Genomic DNA, 14,965 nt, shown 5'->3' with positions numbered 1-14,965 from the left:
GGATGACGCGTGAGAAGAGATGGTGTCTGCTGCTAACTGAAGAGTTTCCTCAATTTCCCCGTCAGAGCCATGTCTGGTCCATGTGGCAATATCAGCATACAGGTATACCCTGTACGCTGATAATATTACCACATGGACCACGCAAGGCCTAGCAGATCACCACACGCGTTAACGGACAGTAGAGGGCGCCAGCAGAGCATCGCTGTGGTAATGTCGCGACGTGCGAGGCTTGCGCGCACTTCCCAATATCACGCGAGGTCACCCGATGAATGCGTGGTCACTGAAATCTACCAGGCGCCTTCACTGGCCTGTCTTAGAAAAGGCTCTCCTGAGTAATACTGCCGCTCAGTTGGCGCTGAACCAAAGCCACCCTAGGGACACAATGCAACTTTGCTTTCACCGAAGGCCTATTCTTGCAAAGGTTTTATTCTCTCAAAAACCAACTAATGAAAGTTGAAAGTCAGCTTCTTCCACAAAGACTCGCCGGAAAAAGAAAGAAATGCAGCAGTCGGCCACCAGGCAAACCCATTTTATATCAATCATAAAGAAAATTTTTAACTGCTCACCGCAGGAAAGAAACAGTTTCTAGCGCTGCTTATGCCGGTGCGGCACGGAATACTAGGATATGTTAGAGGTTAGCAAGCATAAGAGCATCAAGAAATATTGTTGGGCAGGTGGCAATGAAACAACTCCCTGTGAGCAATGAGATTTAGCGTATTGCAGTGAAGCTTGTATGAGGTGCAAAGAACATAAGGAAAATTGGACGAAGTCAACTGTCGCGCAACCCGAAACAATAAAGTTCCATTAACACTACAGCACATCCTGAAAGCCGCGTTACTGCCTCTCAACGAAAGCCGGTAGCTTTTGGAACGTGCGTTGACCCGCTAGACGATGCCGAAAGAGTGTGCTACTCCGAAGGGGAAATTTTCTCTGGCATCGGATAGCGCCGGTAGAAGATCTTGTCAACAGCTTATGGTCCAGAGGGATCGTCGTTTTTGAACTTGTACCCGCCACCTGCGAAAGTAAGGCGAACATGGGGTATTTTCAGCAGAGGTTAGAACATTTGCCCACGTGTCATGCATCCTTCGCGGTAATTGCGCTATGGCTGGACGACAAACAAAAACCGTGACTTGCAGAGTTACATGCACGTTAAATGCAGGCCTACTATGCAACGTGAGCCGAGGCTTCAAAAATAGCTGACGCGTGTTGCAGCAGCCAGGAAAATCAGTTTTCTTGCTAGTCGCCGCGAACAAGTGCACATTTATACAGACTGAGTTGAAGAATTACAGTTAATAAATCTTCGAAGCACCGGAAACGAAAAGAGAGTTTCAATGAAAAACACGTGGAGCGCCAAAAGAGAGACAAATGGAGCGGTTTGTGTTAGCCTTGAAGTCAAGGAGGGAGGGGGGGGTGCGGTCTTAGACCTCCACCAATATTGAAAAGGGATCAGAGCTCTCGCGTGCTAAAATGTATGGGAATGAATGAATGAATCCGAAGCAGGCAACAATTTTTTTGTTGTCATGGTCGTCGGAACATTTCTTATCTGTCGTTTCTAAAATTTCACTTTTAGGAAGAATACATTTTTTCTAAAACGCGAGACGGAGAAAAAAGTCGGCAACACTTAACGAAGGCTGGAAGAAGAAATTGGCTGTGGTTTAGCTCTGGTTAACCATAGTTTAATTGCGAAAGCTTCGTTTCCTCGGCACTTCGTCTACGCAGCGTCTCATTCCGACGCTCTCGAGAACTCAAACCGGTCTCTTCCGCAGTTTAAGGGTCACTCCGGGACGTGGCACGTCTTCTAGCCGCTTCGTTACGACGCTTCTCAAGTCGTGCGGCACGTTCTTCTGGCATCTCTTGAGCGCGTTGTCTCTTCCTCGCTTCGTTCTTTCGTTGTTGCCTCTCTTTCGCGCTCTCCATAACGACTACAATGCACTGAGGCTACGATATGTTATTCTTACGCCATGACTGAGGCGAAGCGATATATATATATATATATATATATATATATATATATATATATATATATATATATATATATATATATATATATATATATATATATATATATATATATATATATTACCCCGCGAGGCGGCACCTCTCCCTCTACCCCAGCGCGCAGCACATCTGGTGGTGGAGCGAGCGGCGACGGCAGCGGCGTCGACGGCGGCGCCATCTGTTCAAGCGCGGCTGCGGCGTTGCTAGGCAACGGCGGCTCAAGGTCGTTCGTCGGCCACGGCACACAGCATACGGCTGAAGTGCGCGACGAGCCGAAATGGCTCGCTGGCTGGCGTAGTAAAGCTTTCGCTTTAATAGGGAAACTCGTGCCCTCCCACCGTGTCAGCCCAGAGGCTCACTCAGCTCCAAGCCTACACAACAACAATGAGCACACTGGCAAAGCATGGGGAACTTTTCTATCGGGGCTGTGCCATAAAGTGGGGAAACAAAGGCCTTTAAAAATAATTTCTTCTTTTTATATAAAACGATGCATAAAACAGGCTGCCAGCCGCTTTCCCTTTCTCAATTTTTATTTTCCTCTGGCATCATCATTATCAGCCTGACTACGCCCACTTCAGGGTAAAGGCCTCTCGCATATCTCTTTACTTAACCCTGTTTTCTGCCAGCTGCTGCCACCCTTTTCCCGCATACTTTTTAATCTCATCCGCTGACCTAACTTTCTGCCGTCCCCTGTTATGCATGCCTTCGCCTGGGATCCAGTCCGTTATACTCTTAAGCACCAGCGGTTATCTTGCCTTCGCATTACATGCCCTGCCCAAGCCCGTTTCTTCCTCTTCATTTCGAATAGGATGTCACTAACCCACGTTTGTTCTCCCACTCACTCTGCCCGTTTCCGGTCTCTTAGCGTTACACGTACGTGTCATTTTTTCTCTCCACAGCTCGCTGTGTTGTCCTTAAGCTGAACCCTTTTCGTTATTCTCCACGTTTCGGCCCCATGGGTGAGTACCGGTAAAATACAGCTGCTATAAACTTTTCTCTCGAGGGATACTTTTCTTCCTACCTGCGCTCGAATCACTAGAGGATTACTTGCACAGCGCTTCTCGCACTACAAACAAGTCACCTGAACTACGAAATATGCGTGCCAGGTGCGCGCATGTTCAACACCCACTCCTGACAGCTCTCCGCTGCGTGGCGAGCCGATATTGCCTCAGTCGCAGTCTCTAAAAGCACGCACAGACAGCGGCATTCAGTAAGGTCATCCGCATTGTGAATGCGAAGTGTTTAGAAGGATTTAATATACCGCTACTGCATTACCACTATTATTGAGCCTGCAAGAACCGAGAATGACCGTGCTGCGCGGGCATACCCCCGTACTACGGTATAGTGGTAGCAGTATACGATTATACTATGCTAAAATTTTCTGCTTCTCTGACGCTTCGCATGCTTCCTAGAGAGCTTGGAAAAAAATGTTTATTAGGAGGCGTTTTTTTTTTCAATTCAGCAATTTCTGGCTGAAACTTTCTGTAGCTGATATATTTCGCTAGCCTACGGGGATTCATATATCTTTTGATAATTTGAACCAATTTTTTTGGCATCAGTATGCAAATATTCTTGCTCGGTCTGCGCGACTGCCAACACTGCTTCTTTACTTTTATTGTCCGTATACGTCTACTTCTTTAACCTTCGGCTCACGTTACGCGAGACACTTGTATATTTAGAGGCCGCTACTGCTTTCGTAAACGCTAAATGACAAGGTCAGATATGACAAGAGTTATAACGTTGGCAGTTTCTGATCGTCATTTCTGTTATGTCAGGCGGTGCTTTTACCATTTCCTTACTGACACATCGTATTGTATTTTCTGTCACTTGAACACATATACTACTGCCTTCTTCGTTCACATAGCTTGCAAGGGACCATCATTATAAGGAAACACTTATACAAAGCCAGAAGCGGTAACCCTGCGACTTAACACCTTGCAGTGAAATCGCGGAACTGGATTCATATTAACAGAGACTCCCTCGGAGCTGACTTACAGAATATGGTACGGTACGATACGGTACGGTAAGGAGCGGTACAGTATGGTATGGTATTGTATGGTATGGTAAGGTATGTGGAGTTTAACGTCGCGAATTGAATGTGGGCTACGAGGGCCGCTGCAGTGGAGGGCTGCGCATTAATTTCGGGGTTCTTTAACGTCACTGAAATCGCACAATACCAGGCTTGTTTGCATTTCTCCTGTATCGAAATATGGTCGTAGCGGCCGGGGTCCAATCCTGCATCCTTGGATCCAACAGCCGAACTCCATAACCACTGAGCCACCGCTACGGGTGTGACGTACAGAAGAGCTGGGGTGTGCCGCATCCCAGCGGGTCGCAGGGGAACTCCTTGCTCTGCGGCCCCTTGGCTCCCGGGAAGGCGTACATGAGCCAGCAGCGACCCAGGCACCGGCTGCACTCGGCGCTCACCACGTTACGCGAGCAGTGAGGGCTCTGCGACGCGCGCAGCAGTCAGTCTAGCGCTGCCCTGACGTCAGCGTCTACGTGACAGATCACCTCACGGAGACAGCTGGCAGGGTCGCAGTATTTCCAGGAGCCCTCCTCGAGCGGCGCCAGTCGCTGCGCGAGCTGCCGAAGCTTGCCGCACATGGGCTCCCCTGCGTGCGTATTTCAGATGTTAATACGCGCGCTGCTATTCACGCTATAGATCATCCGTGGCGCCCGCTTGGAACGCGTGGCGGTGATAAGGTAAATGCGGACTACACATAGCGGGAACAGTTGAGTGCGTGGTTTTGCGCCTCACGCCGCTCCAGCTGTCGACGCCTTGTGTATAGGCAGCAGTACTATACATGTTATCCAGTGGCAGGGCCCAGACACTGTGCCAGTGCCCCATATGCACGAAGTGCCGCAGCTGGCGCTGCGAGAGCAAGCAGAATAACGCGCTCAACTGTTCCCGCTAAGAGCGCACTATGGCTTGTGCAACTGCCGTTCTCTGATACGCGGTTTTCCCAGACGAGTTTTGCCACACCGCTTCTAGTCTGGCTTCTTCCTTTCGCCTGACGTCATCGACCTGTTCGGTCTGTCGTGAACATGAACCTTGGTCGAGGAAACGAAGAGGGAGGACGTCTACAGCGTCATTCGTCGTGACGTCGACGGCAAGCTCTGGCGATGAAGTCAGCAGATATTATTTTATGACGATGCTGCGATAGGATGCATGGACGTGAGAGGTGTGCGTCTGAGGGATGTCAGTATTGCGGCGCTCAACGCTTTATTACACAAAGGGAGAGAAGCAGGCAGGACATCTATAAAGAAAGAAGGAACGCAACTGCGCAGACACCGATTCCCATCAGGTCGATCAGCTCGGGGGAGCCACCTACGTGACTCAGGAGAAAAAAAGGTGGAGGGTAGGCATTGAGGGTTCAACAAGCGTTCAGCACCTGCTCGAGTAAAGCATCTTTTTCTAATCACGACTAATCATGCATGACCTCGGTTGCATGTTGTTCTTGCTCATATATGCCGGTACCAACGGTGCTGCTAACTATAACAATAACTGCATACTGCAATTGCCCCTGTGACGCTATAGTTTGCTACTATGCTACGATGACGCGCAGGCAACGATGACCTCACTACAGTTTGTGCTCGACCCAAGTTCGTCACCAGCAAGAGATGTTGCATAGTTTATGGACTTCCAGAGGGCAAACAGGACACGGTTTGCTTGCAGACGGATAAACAAAGTCATCTTATTAATGGGGGGTTCAATAGTAACGCTATAGTTTGCTACTATGCTACGATGACGCGCAGGCAACGATGACCTCACTACAGTTTGTGCTCGACCCAAGTTCGTCACCAGCAAGAGATGCTGCATAGTTTATGGACTTCCAGAGGGCAAACAGGACACGGTTTGCTTGCAGACGGATAAACAAAGTCATCTTATTAATGGGGGGTTCAATAGTAACGCTATAGTTTGCTACTATGCTACGATGACGCGCAGGCAACGATGACCTCACTACAGTTTGTGCTCGACCCAAGTTCGTCACCAGCAAGAGATGCTGCATAGTTTATGGACTTCCAGAGGGCAAACAGGACACGGTTTGCTTGCAGACGGATAAACAAAGTCATCTTATTAATGGGGGGTTCAATAGTAACGTACGCTGAACACGTTGCCCGTTGAAGGTCTCCGGCTCCACCGAGGCGGTGGCGGTAGTGCCAGGGACTTGATGGTCGATCTCGACGGGGGCGCACACGATGTTGGTGCGGTTGTGGGTGCGCATGTACTGGCACCGATAGCGGACCACCCTGCGACCTTTGACGGCCGCTTCTGGCTGCCCAGGCAGTAGCAGAAGGACTGCCACCGCCAGCTGCAGCAGGCCGGCCCGCCCCATCTTTTGCTTCCTCCTCTTCTATATAGTTAGCCAAGCAGGTGTAGGCATGTGACAACTGAGAGCCGAGCGTGTCTGCAGTGCCGCTTAGAACGTCAAAATCAACAGCTACGATTACTGAGGGAATTTATAGTGAAGAGCGTAGAAACCGGCCTGATCAGCAAAAGTCCGTCTTGCTAGTAAGCAGTGACGACAGAGGAGAAACAGCAAACAAATAGAGACAGTGATGAAATTTGATGCCAACAGATGAGTGTATGCAGGAGGTGGAGGAGGCGAAAATAAAACTAAGATCAGGATTAAGGCCTAGAGAAGAGCGCTTGCTCCGCTAAACCCCGCTCATCTGCCTAGCCCGAGTGAAGCCAAGCTCTCCAGGAAGGAGGGGGGAGGGTAAGGGAAATAAGGAGAGGTAATGGCAGTGTTACCCGAGTGAAGCCAAGCTCTCCAGGAAGGAGGGGGGAGGGTAAGGGAAATAAGGAGAGGTAATGGCAGTGTTACATGAGTACAGAATGTGTTCTGTGTCTGCCCTGACCTTCGGACAGGTGAGACAGTGAGCTGTGTGACGCCATCCGAAGTAATAGAGCATTAGTGGGGTGAGGAGTGTGTTGCGAACGACGTGCGGTCGTTCCGTGTTGAGTGACGGGTGAGGTTGCGGTAAAATAGTGCGATTTTCTCTGGTGTTCTTGTAGAGTTCAGGTGTTTGTTCTTTGCATGTTTCGGCGTCCTCCACTGCCGTTGGATTTGGCCAGAGGATCCAAGGCGGCCGGCCGGATGTTCATTTCGCGGGCCCGTTGATGAATGAACTCATTTCCCTCGATCCCAGCACGACCAGGTATCCAACGCAGGGTGATTGTAATGTTCAGACTGCTGTTATCGGATTCTACTAGAATGTCGTGTATATGCAGAGCTCATTTTGTGGCCAGCAAGACAGCTAAGGAGCTAAAACGTAAAAAGGAATGTAAATTGTGCTGTTTAACGTCCCAATGCAACACATGGACTGTCAGGAACGCCGTAGTAGAGAGCCCGGATAAGTTTAGAACGCCTTGGATTCTTTAACACGCGCCGACATCGCGCAGCATACGGGCGTTTTCGCACTTCGCCGTCATTGAAATGCGGCGACCTTGGGACCACCAGCCGAATGCCAAAGCCACTGCCACCGCGGCGGGTCACACAGCTTAGATAGGATGCCGCGCCTTATGCGCGTTGGAAGCAAAATGACATCATAACAACGTGACCGGACCACGTGCTGGGCACTCGCAGTTCTATTGCGATTCACGGCGGATAATCGGGTCAATTTCAATCGGTCTTTCCCCTAACTTAATACCAATTTTTTGATAGTAGATTCCTGCCAATTACTTGGCATCCTTCCAGACGCACAAAATTTTCCTAACAATTTCGGATTTTCCGGGTCGCTATATATCCAGAGGTGTCGATTCAAAACGCCGCACGTTTGCGGATTCTCATATCACGGCTACGTGCAGAGTCCGAAATGCGTTTGGAAGCGTTTAGCGGCGTGCGCTTCTCACGAGATGACAATAAAGGCTGCATGAAGCGAGACTTTTTTTTTTTTTTGCAGTGGCTGGTCAGGTGATGAAGGGTGAACGCGCGCCAAACCCGAAGACAACGAAGGTAGCAAAGCGCACGTGCAACGGGTGGTCGCTGAACGCAGCCACGCGCGTCATCGCGGAAACGCGTATAACCTCTCACTGCAATAACGGCTAAAAGTGAACGGCGTTTATAAATCAGCGCTAGCAATCATGCGATAATGAGTACGCACGGAAAGATGCTACTGCAATGAATTGCTTCTGCCAAGATCCCGGCAATACGATTATGCAGCTAGCGGCGGTGCTGCTGCGACTTGTCACGCTTACGAGCTCGGGCAGCTCGCTTACGTGGCCCAAGCTTATGGCCGGCGATGGACCGCAAGCGTTTTATCGTTTTAACCTAATGGAACTCTTTCACTATCATGCACCAGGAGATACAATGACAGCAGGTAAAGAATCAGCCAAAGTACTGTAGTTTTTGTATGATTCACATGACCTCAGTCACGGTAACTATTCAACTCAAACTACTTGAGAGATAAAATTCAGTCAAATTATTTGGCTTATTATTAGCAATGCATTGGTGAATTCCATGCAGTGGTCCATATTTGCAAGGGTGGTTCGATAACAAAGGTAGCAACAGCTACAATGGGTGTATAAATACCTCGTGCAAATTAAATTCCTTGTCAAGATTCATTCCTTCATACATATATCCTTATTAACAAGGATGACCTAAGGTTCAAGGGGGAAGTGGGAGGTTTATGTGAGGTTTAATTAGTTTTCCGGATGCCAAACCGAAGTCCAGCAGGGCACTGATCAAGCTTGCGGTTGGCATCGCCACTGGGGGGCCATCCAGTCTGCGTGTCTGAAACACAACCTTAATGTGGGCGTGGTCTGAATGCTGAGGGCAGAGGTGTAGCGGGCGCGGAGGCTCACCGTGCCGGGGCAGGTCCAAATGAGGAGCTGTAAACCGACGTTAACATCAGCAGGGCAATAGGGGCAGCCGGCTAACCCTGGTTCGACGCCATCTCTTCAGGATGTCCGGTGCGCACGCTGCAGCGGCTCGTGCCTTGTAAGCGAGAAAATTGACCCAGTGAGGGAGGCCAGGACAGGAGGGCAACGTCAGGGAAAAGGACCCGCAAGAAACACCTCTGCTCATGTTTAATGCGGGTGACGAAGGGGTCAGGTATAATGATGGGGGGGTGGGAAAGCAATAAGGGTGGTCAGATTTGGACGTGCTCCGGTCGAGGCTGTACCAGCGGTCTTCCTATACAGCTACGTGCCAGCAGCCTCGCAAGCATGCAATCAGAGCATAAGCAATCTGTGATGTGCAGCAGAGGCACATACAGTAGGGTGTTCACTAGAGTGAAAAACATGATGCAAATAGAGTAGCCACAGCCTGGCCAGCATGCAGTGCAACAGCCGCATTTCTCGCGTGGGATCCTCAAGTGTGGTCAGCCCTCGACGCCCCTTCTTTTTTTATAACACATCAGATGGCGCAAATGCACACAACTTGTAGATTAGCTGTTTGTATTCATCCTTAGGCAAGGTACCCATGCTGCAGGAAGTATGATTATATACAAGTACCCCACAAGCGTCCTTAGTTGTTGCAACAAAGAAATGCACGAACACCTATCCACATGCGAGAACATCCCTGATACACTCCAGGTTCAAACAGTGCCCCGGTTCTTACGATTAAACATGCGGGCAATAAAAATGTCCCATTCCCGTTAATATGTTCCCAGATAACGCGGTTTCCCATCATTTATGTTCAAAATATCGACAAATTGGTCATACAATACGTTTAGCCACCAATCGCAGATGTGCAGATATACGAGCGGTCTGGAGCTCGGAGTATATGCACACGACATGATGAGCTGGAATAGAGCGGCAGCCACCTCCTGGGGTGGCTTCTCTGCAGCGCCTATGTGCAAAGGGGCGAAGCATTTGAAAACTGCGACGGTGTGTAAACATACGAGGGGGCCATTCCTGCGGGGACCGGACATGGAGCAGAAACACAACAGCTTCTTTGCAGCGCCCAGAACAAAAGGGCAAAGCAACTGAAAATTACAGCGATGGATTTACACAGAGCGGGCTGGGTCTACAGAAAGAATTGGCCCTATGTGTATGCACAAGGCATTGCATTTGCATTGTAACAGACCCATGTCACCATAAGTAAGGTATGAAAGATGGTAGTCAGTATGTGGGGTTTGATTTGTCAGTTTGATTTGTCAAAGTTGTACAGGGGCTAGACGGCCACTCTAGTGGCAGGATGCAGACAATTTCGACCACCTGGGCTTTTATGAACACTGACATGACAAGCACACAGGTGTTTTTGCATTTTGCCTCTAATAAACTATAAGCGAAGAAATACTAATCAACATTTTTATGAAGTGACCCGAAGCTCGTCAAGTGGAAACTTCCACTTTTTCTTCGAGCCCTCCTCGTCCTCCGCTAATCTTTTTGTGAGGAAGAAATAAAATTATTGATTGATTGATTAAATGCCTTCAACCTCATTCATTAGTTATATGTTTCAAGATTTCAGGTGTCTGGATGACAGTAAGCTTAGTAAGAGAAACAAGGTGGTAGCTGTCCTCAGCTTTTGTCAGAACTGAAAATATACACTGCTGCAGAAAAGGGAAATGCTATGTATGAACGCTAAGATCGTCAAAAAGAATCAGATCAGAAGGACACGTGCAGCACCAGACAAAATTTGGGCTGTTGACAAAGCTGTGCTGAATGTAGCAGCAACTTCTCCTCTGTGATTTTGTCAGTGCCATAACTGGCATGGAGCCAGAGGTGAGGTTAGCAGCACAGAGGCCCAGGGTGCCTCTGAAGCGTCACTCCATGCCTATGGTTTTTTATGGTTTTATGTGGTTTAACCTCCCAAAGAGACTTGGGCTATGAGGGACGCAGTAGTGGAGGGCTCCGGATAATTTCAACCACATGGGGTTCTTTAATGTGCACTGACTTCGCACAGTACATGGGCCTCTAGCATTTAGCCTCTATCAAAATGCAACTGCTGCGGCCTGGATCGTCCATGCCTACGTTAGTACTCATGAGGTGGATTGTTTGTAAACAGATAGAAAAAAAAAAGAATGGGTGATAACAATAAGTATACCTTTCGCATATGAAAGTATAACCACAAAATGAGCTTTTAAACAGCTGTTTAAGGGGCATTGAGGACAAGTAGATTACAGTATTTTCCAGTAAACATGTCGCACCCTTTTTGCAAACGGCAATTCTTCCAAAAAAGTCACACATGCCACACTGGTGTATACAAAGCAACTGTTCATTCAGTAAGCACTATAAAAACACACTTCGGACCCCTGCCGCAGCCTTCGTCAGAGTGTGTACTAAAAATACATGTCTGCAGCAACTGCCGTGCTTAGACAATCCTCGGGATCTAGCTAGCACGCCTTCTTTCTGCGGTCTGTCTTTTTTGCCAGCAAGAACGACCAGAGCACTCTTGCGATTTAGCACCAGTCCCACATCATTTTCTCGCTCACGTCAAACTGTCTCCCTGCTACCCTGTTCCCCTTCTCCAGCGCATACTCAACAGCATGCAACTAGAATTTTGTATTCTATCTCCTTCAACTCACAGGAAGCATCGTCATGTTAAGCAAGAACAATGTGGGACTCGCGCGAAGCCAAAAAATAGTTTTAAAAAAAATTGGGAGATGCTTCAACTCTGCCTTAAGAGTGAAACGCGGTGGTGTTCCCTTGTGGTCAAGCACCCGCTGTTTTAGATGGCACATCAGCATTCAGGGAAGGCGCTGACTCAGACGATACGCACGCCATCTGCCGGGCCAGTGCCGTGCATGGTGAAAGGGGGTTTCGGTGGGTGATACAGGATGGCATTACAACTGCGCGCCAAGCATGTAGGAATTTTACTGGAAACGCATGACACTAGCTTAATTCCGACATCTGTAAATTACATGCTCATAATTACTCATGTACGCCTCAGTATTGATGTCGAAGATAAGTTTCTAAGAAGCCCGTGCATTCACTAGACACACCTTTATTCATGTTTACCACCAATTACCACCCAATATTGCAAGTAAACTGCAACGCATCAAGTTTTTGGGCATAGAACACAGAGGATCTGCGCCCAATAGACCATCATTCACTTCAAAGCGATGGTCCTGAAGTCCTTTTTGGTGCAGATGTCACAAGTAAGAACTCAGTGGTAGGAAAATTTAAAAACCTCATCATTAACTGCCCTTTTAATGCTGCACAAACATCATTATATCTGGAGAGAGCTACAAAATTGATTTTACAAAAAAAAAAAATTGGCTGTGGTTTAGCTCTGGTTAAACCTGGAGTGACACGATAGCTACAGCTGGCTGAGTGGAACTTGGTCACGTGATGAACCACGTGATCAGCCACGGCGAAGCGACGCCAGCAGCTGCTCCGCACCAAGTGACCAACCACGTGACAGAGCATGGCGGCACCGCCACGCTGAAGGCTCGAAATGCTACCGTAATGTAGCTATCGTTACAAAAACGGAAGAAGCTAATCTTGGTGTCCCTTTATTCTACCGTATTTACTCGCGTAATTTGCGCACTTACTTTAATTTAAGGCATCAAAAGGGGGGTGCGCAAATTACGCAAAAATTTCCTGAACACGTTCTAAAAATGCTATTAGCATCATAACGCACAATATATACTGTATGTTACCGCCTATACATAGACCCCCCCCATCTCGCACTCCTCGCTGGCCAAAAAAAGAAAGTTGACTCCAAATATGAGACACATACCCCTCCCGCCCAGCCCCACGTCATCTAGTTCCCCGCGAGATGGCATGACAGCAAGTGCGCAGCTCGAAGCATTGAATGCACGACGATACATTTGCGAAGCCAGCTGTAGGAACTAAAGGAGATAATGGGCGATAAAACGGTGCCCTCGCATGCGGCCCGGCTGACCAGCGGCAAACTGAACAGCAAACGGTTCGGTAGTTTAGGATTCGGGCGCGCGCGCAACTGTTCCGCCAAGAAAGCGACGACCATTGCAAGCGATCCGGGTAAACGGTGCACAATTCATGTCCTCGCCACTCGCACCTCACGCAAACACACACGGCGATGTGGCCACGCCGATCTTCCCAAGCCTGCTTTGAGCACACCCGCAAACATGCTGGTGGTCTGGAGCAGCAGAGCATGCAAAATATGTGAGCAAAATTTATTTATTTAAAATCCGGGTAAAAAGTTGGGGGCGCGCAAATTATGCGCGGGCATAAATTATGCCAGTAAATACGGCATATTTACAGGAATGACAAGATCCCTACATAGCCCAGCCTGAGTGCGTTCAGCAGTGCTCAAGACCCCAATTCACGAAACATGCACGTCAGCAGACATTTCATTTTATTTACATTTCTCCCCATATTCACAGGTTCCCATCTCACTTTCCCCAGTGGCATACTCTTAACACAACAGCCAACAGTCACGCCATTAAGGAAGCAGACGACTGTATTCCATAAATACCATAGACTTTTGCATAGCATCCCACAGTCGTGCAGAGTAATGGAACCTGAAAAAAAGAAAAGAAACGTGCAGTAGGATGAGTTCGGCCACAGCAGCCTCAAGAACAATCAAACACCGCAAGTGAGAAAGCAGCCACGTTTCCTACCGTGGCCGCCCCTTTTGCAAATATGATTCCTTGAATGTTTTATCTTAAGAATGAACAAGTAAATTACAGTCCGTTTATCACTTGCACATATGTACGGCTAAAATTAAAACTTGACTGGTAAAAGTCCATTTGTGACATGCAGTCTAAGGAGGCAAAAATTAGACTCGAGTGATGAGAACAGACATTTGCTAAGGTTGTGTGGCTGTGTCTGGATACTGAAAAGGCTAAGAAGAGATGAATGGGTCTTCGTTCTATGGTAAACTTCCCTTTGCTAATGATGACTATAATGAAGCAAACCTAAATTTAAACTGTGCTTTTTAAGTACCATAAGTGAAATGGAAGAAATCTTAACGCATTTTTTTCTTCCTCAGCAGAATACAACACCCAGGAAGGGGTCCTCCATTGGTAAGACTGCTGGTGTGTCCAGGAAGCCAGTACAAAAATATTCCCCAAAATTTTAATTTTTCATATGAGGTAAAACTGGTAACTGCACCAAATCCCTCTTCCTGCCTCCTTGAGTGCACTCATTCCGAGGACCATATGTCAATAATAAGCTTGTGCAGTATGTGAATGCACAAGTTTTTATGACCAACTACATGCCAACAAAACCAATAAGGAATTCACTGTGTAACCCGCAGACAGTCCCTTACACTGCTAGTGGAATGAAAATGTCATAAGCAAATGAATATAACTAAGTGAAATGATAAATTTTCAATGAACAACAGCAAACTTCATGGCAATTTTTTAAACCCCTATGAAAAATTGTCGAGTAGACATAAAGCAAAAAACTGACAAACGTCAACTTACAAAAAGGCACATGACTGAAACACGCTTACTACAATGTAAGCCGTCATGTACACCCACACTCAGTATGACTTGCAACATGCAAGATGTGCTTTGAACCTTCTTCACAAGGCAGCAGGAGCACAGTGGTAGCTTAGATCCGTGCATCGAGCCGCCAGCCGAAAGGGTACGTAATGCTATCTCCACTGTGCATCACGGCAGATGTTTCTGCTGTAGAGTGCAAACCACACTACAGTTACCACCAGTGCATTCAAGTCATACTAAGCGCAAGTGCACACCTAGCCAATTCTTTAACAGCATGAGAGCATCAAACAAACGGCTATATAGTGGCACCTGACTAAGTGAGGCGGTGAAATGAGCGAGGATACGCACTTGCTTTCAGTGTTTGCATTTAGCAACCTCTTTCTGCGCTGCACTTAATCACGCAGCGCTATGCAGCCGTTCGTTTGACACTCACGTGGTACTGTTAAAGAACTGGCTGGGTGTACATGCACAAGGCATTGCATTTGCCTGTTAATGCACCCACCTCACCACAAGAAAGGTATGAATGATGACAGTTATGTGGGGTTTGATGTCTAGACATGGGCTAGACAGACAACTTAATGGCGAGATGCAGATAGTTTCGACTACCTGGGCTTTTATATGCATTGACATGACACAGCAC

The 14,965-nt window shown here is 47.9% G+C and overlaps 2 protein-coding genes across 3 annotated transcripts in view; both read right to left on the bottom strand.

The window, feature by feature from the left end:
- Window positions 1-696: 696 nt before the first annotated feature.
- Window positions 697-6,358, bottom strand: LOC144094685 (uncharacterized). The gene is made up of 4 exons (XM_077628606.1): window positions 6,107-6,358; window positions 4,513-4,613; window positions 4,299-4,449; window positions 697-1,014 (listed from the first exon to the last, which is right to left on the bottom strand). Exons 1-4 carry the CDS (start codon window positions 6,336-6,338, stop codon window positions 971-973), a joined length of 528 nt encoding a protein of 175 aa, XP_077484732.1. The 5' UTR covers window positions 6,339-6,358; the 3' UTR covers window positions 697-970.
- Window positions 6,359-13,218: 6,860 nt separating this feature from the next.
- The window catches only part of LOC144136745 (nonsense-mediated mRNA decay factor SMG9), a 39,123-nt gene continuing 37,376 nt past the window's right edge, over window positions 13,219-14,965 (bottom strand). Inside the window, exon 13 of one of the 2 annotated variants that reach the window (XM_077669335.1) lies at window positions 13,219-13,398. In XM_077669335.1, the coding sequence (XP_077525461.1) occupies window positions 13,320-13,398 (79 nt within the window). In that variant the 3' untranslated portion in view covers window positions 13,219-13,319. The remainder of the gene's footprint in view (window positions 13,399-14,965) is intronic. The other variant, XM_077669336.1, reaches the window with a different exon arrangement.

Source organism: Amblyomma americanum, chromosome 6 (genome assembly GCF_052857255.1).
Source record: "Amblyomma americanum isolate KBUSLIRL-KWMA chromosome 6, ASM5285725v1, whole genome shotgun sequence".
Taxonomy (NCBI): Eukaryota; Metazoa; Arthropoda; class Arachnida; order Ixodida; family Ixodidae; genus Amblyomma; species Amblyomma americanum.
Note: the sequence above shows the minus strand (reverse complement) of the source record. Positions and strands in the feature narration are given on the sequence as shown.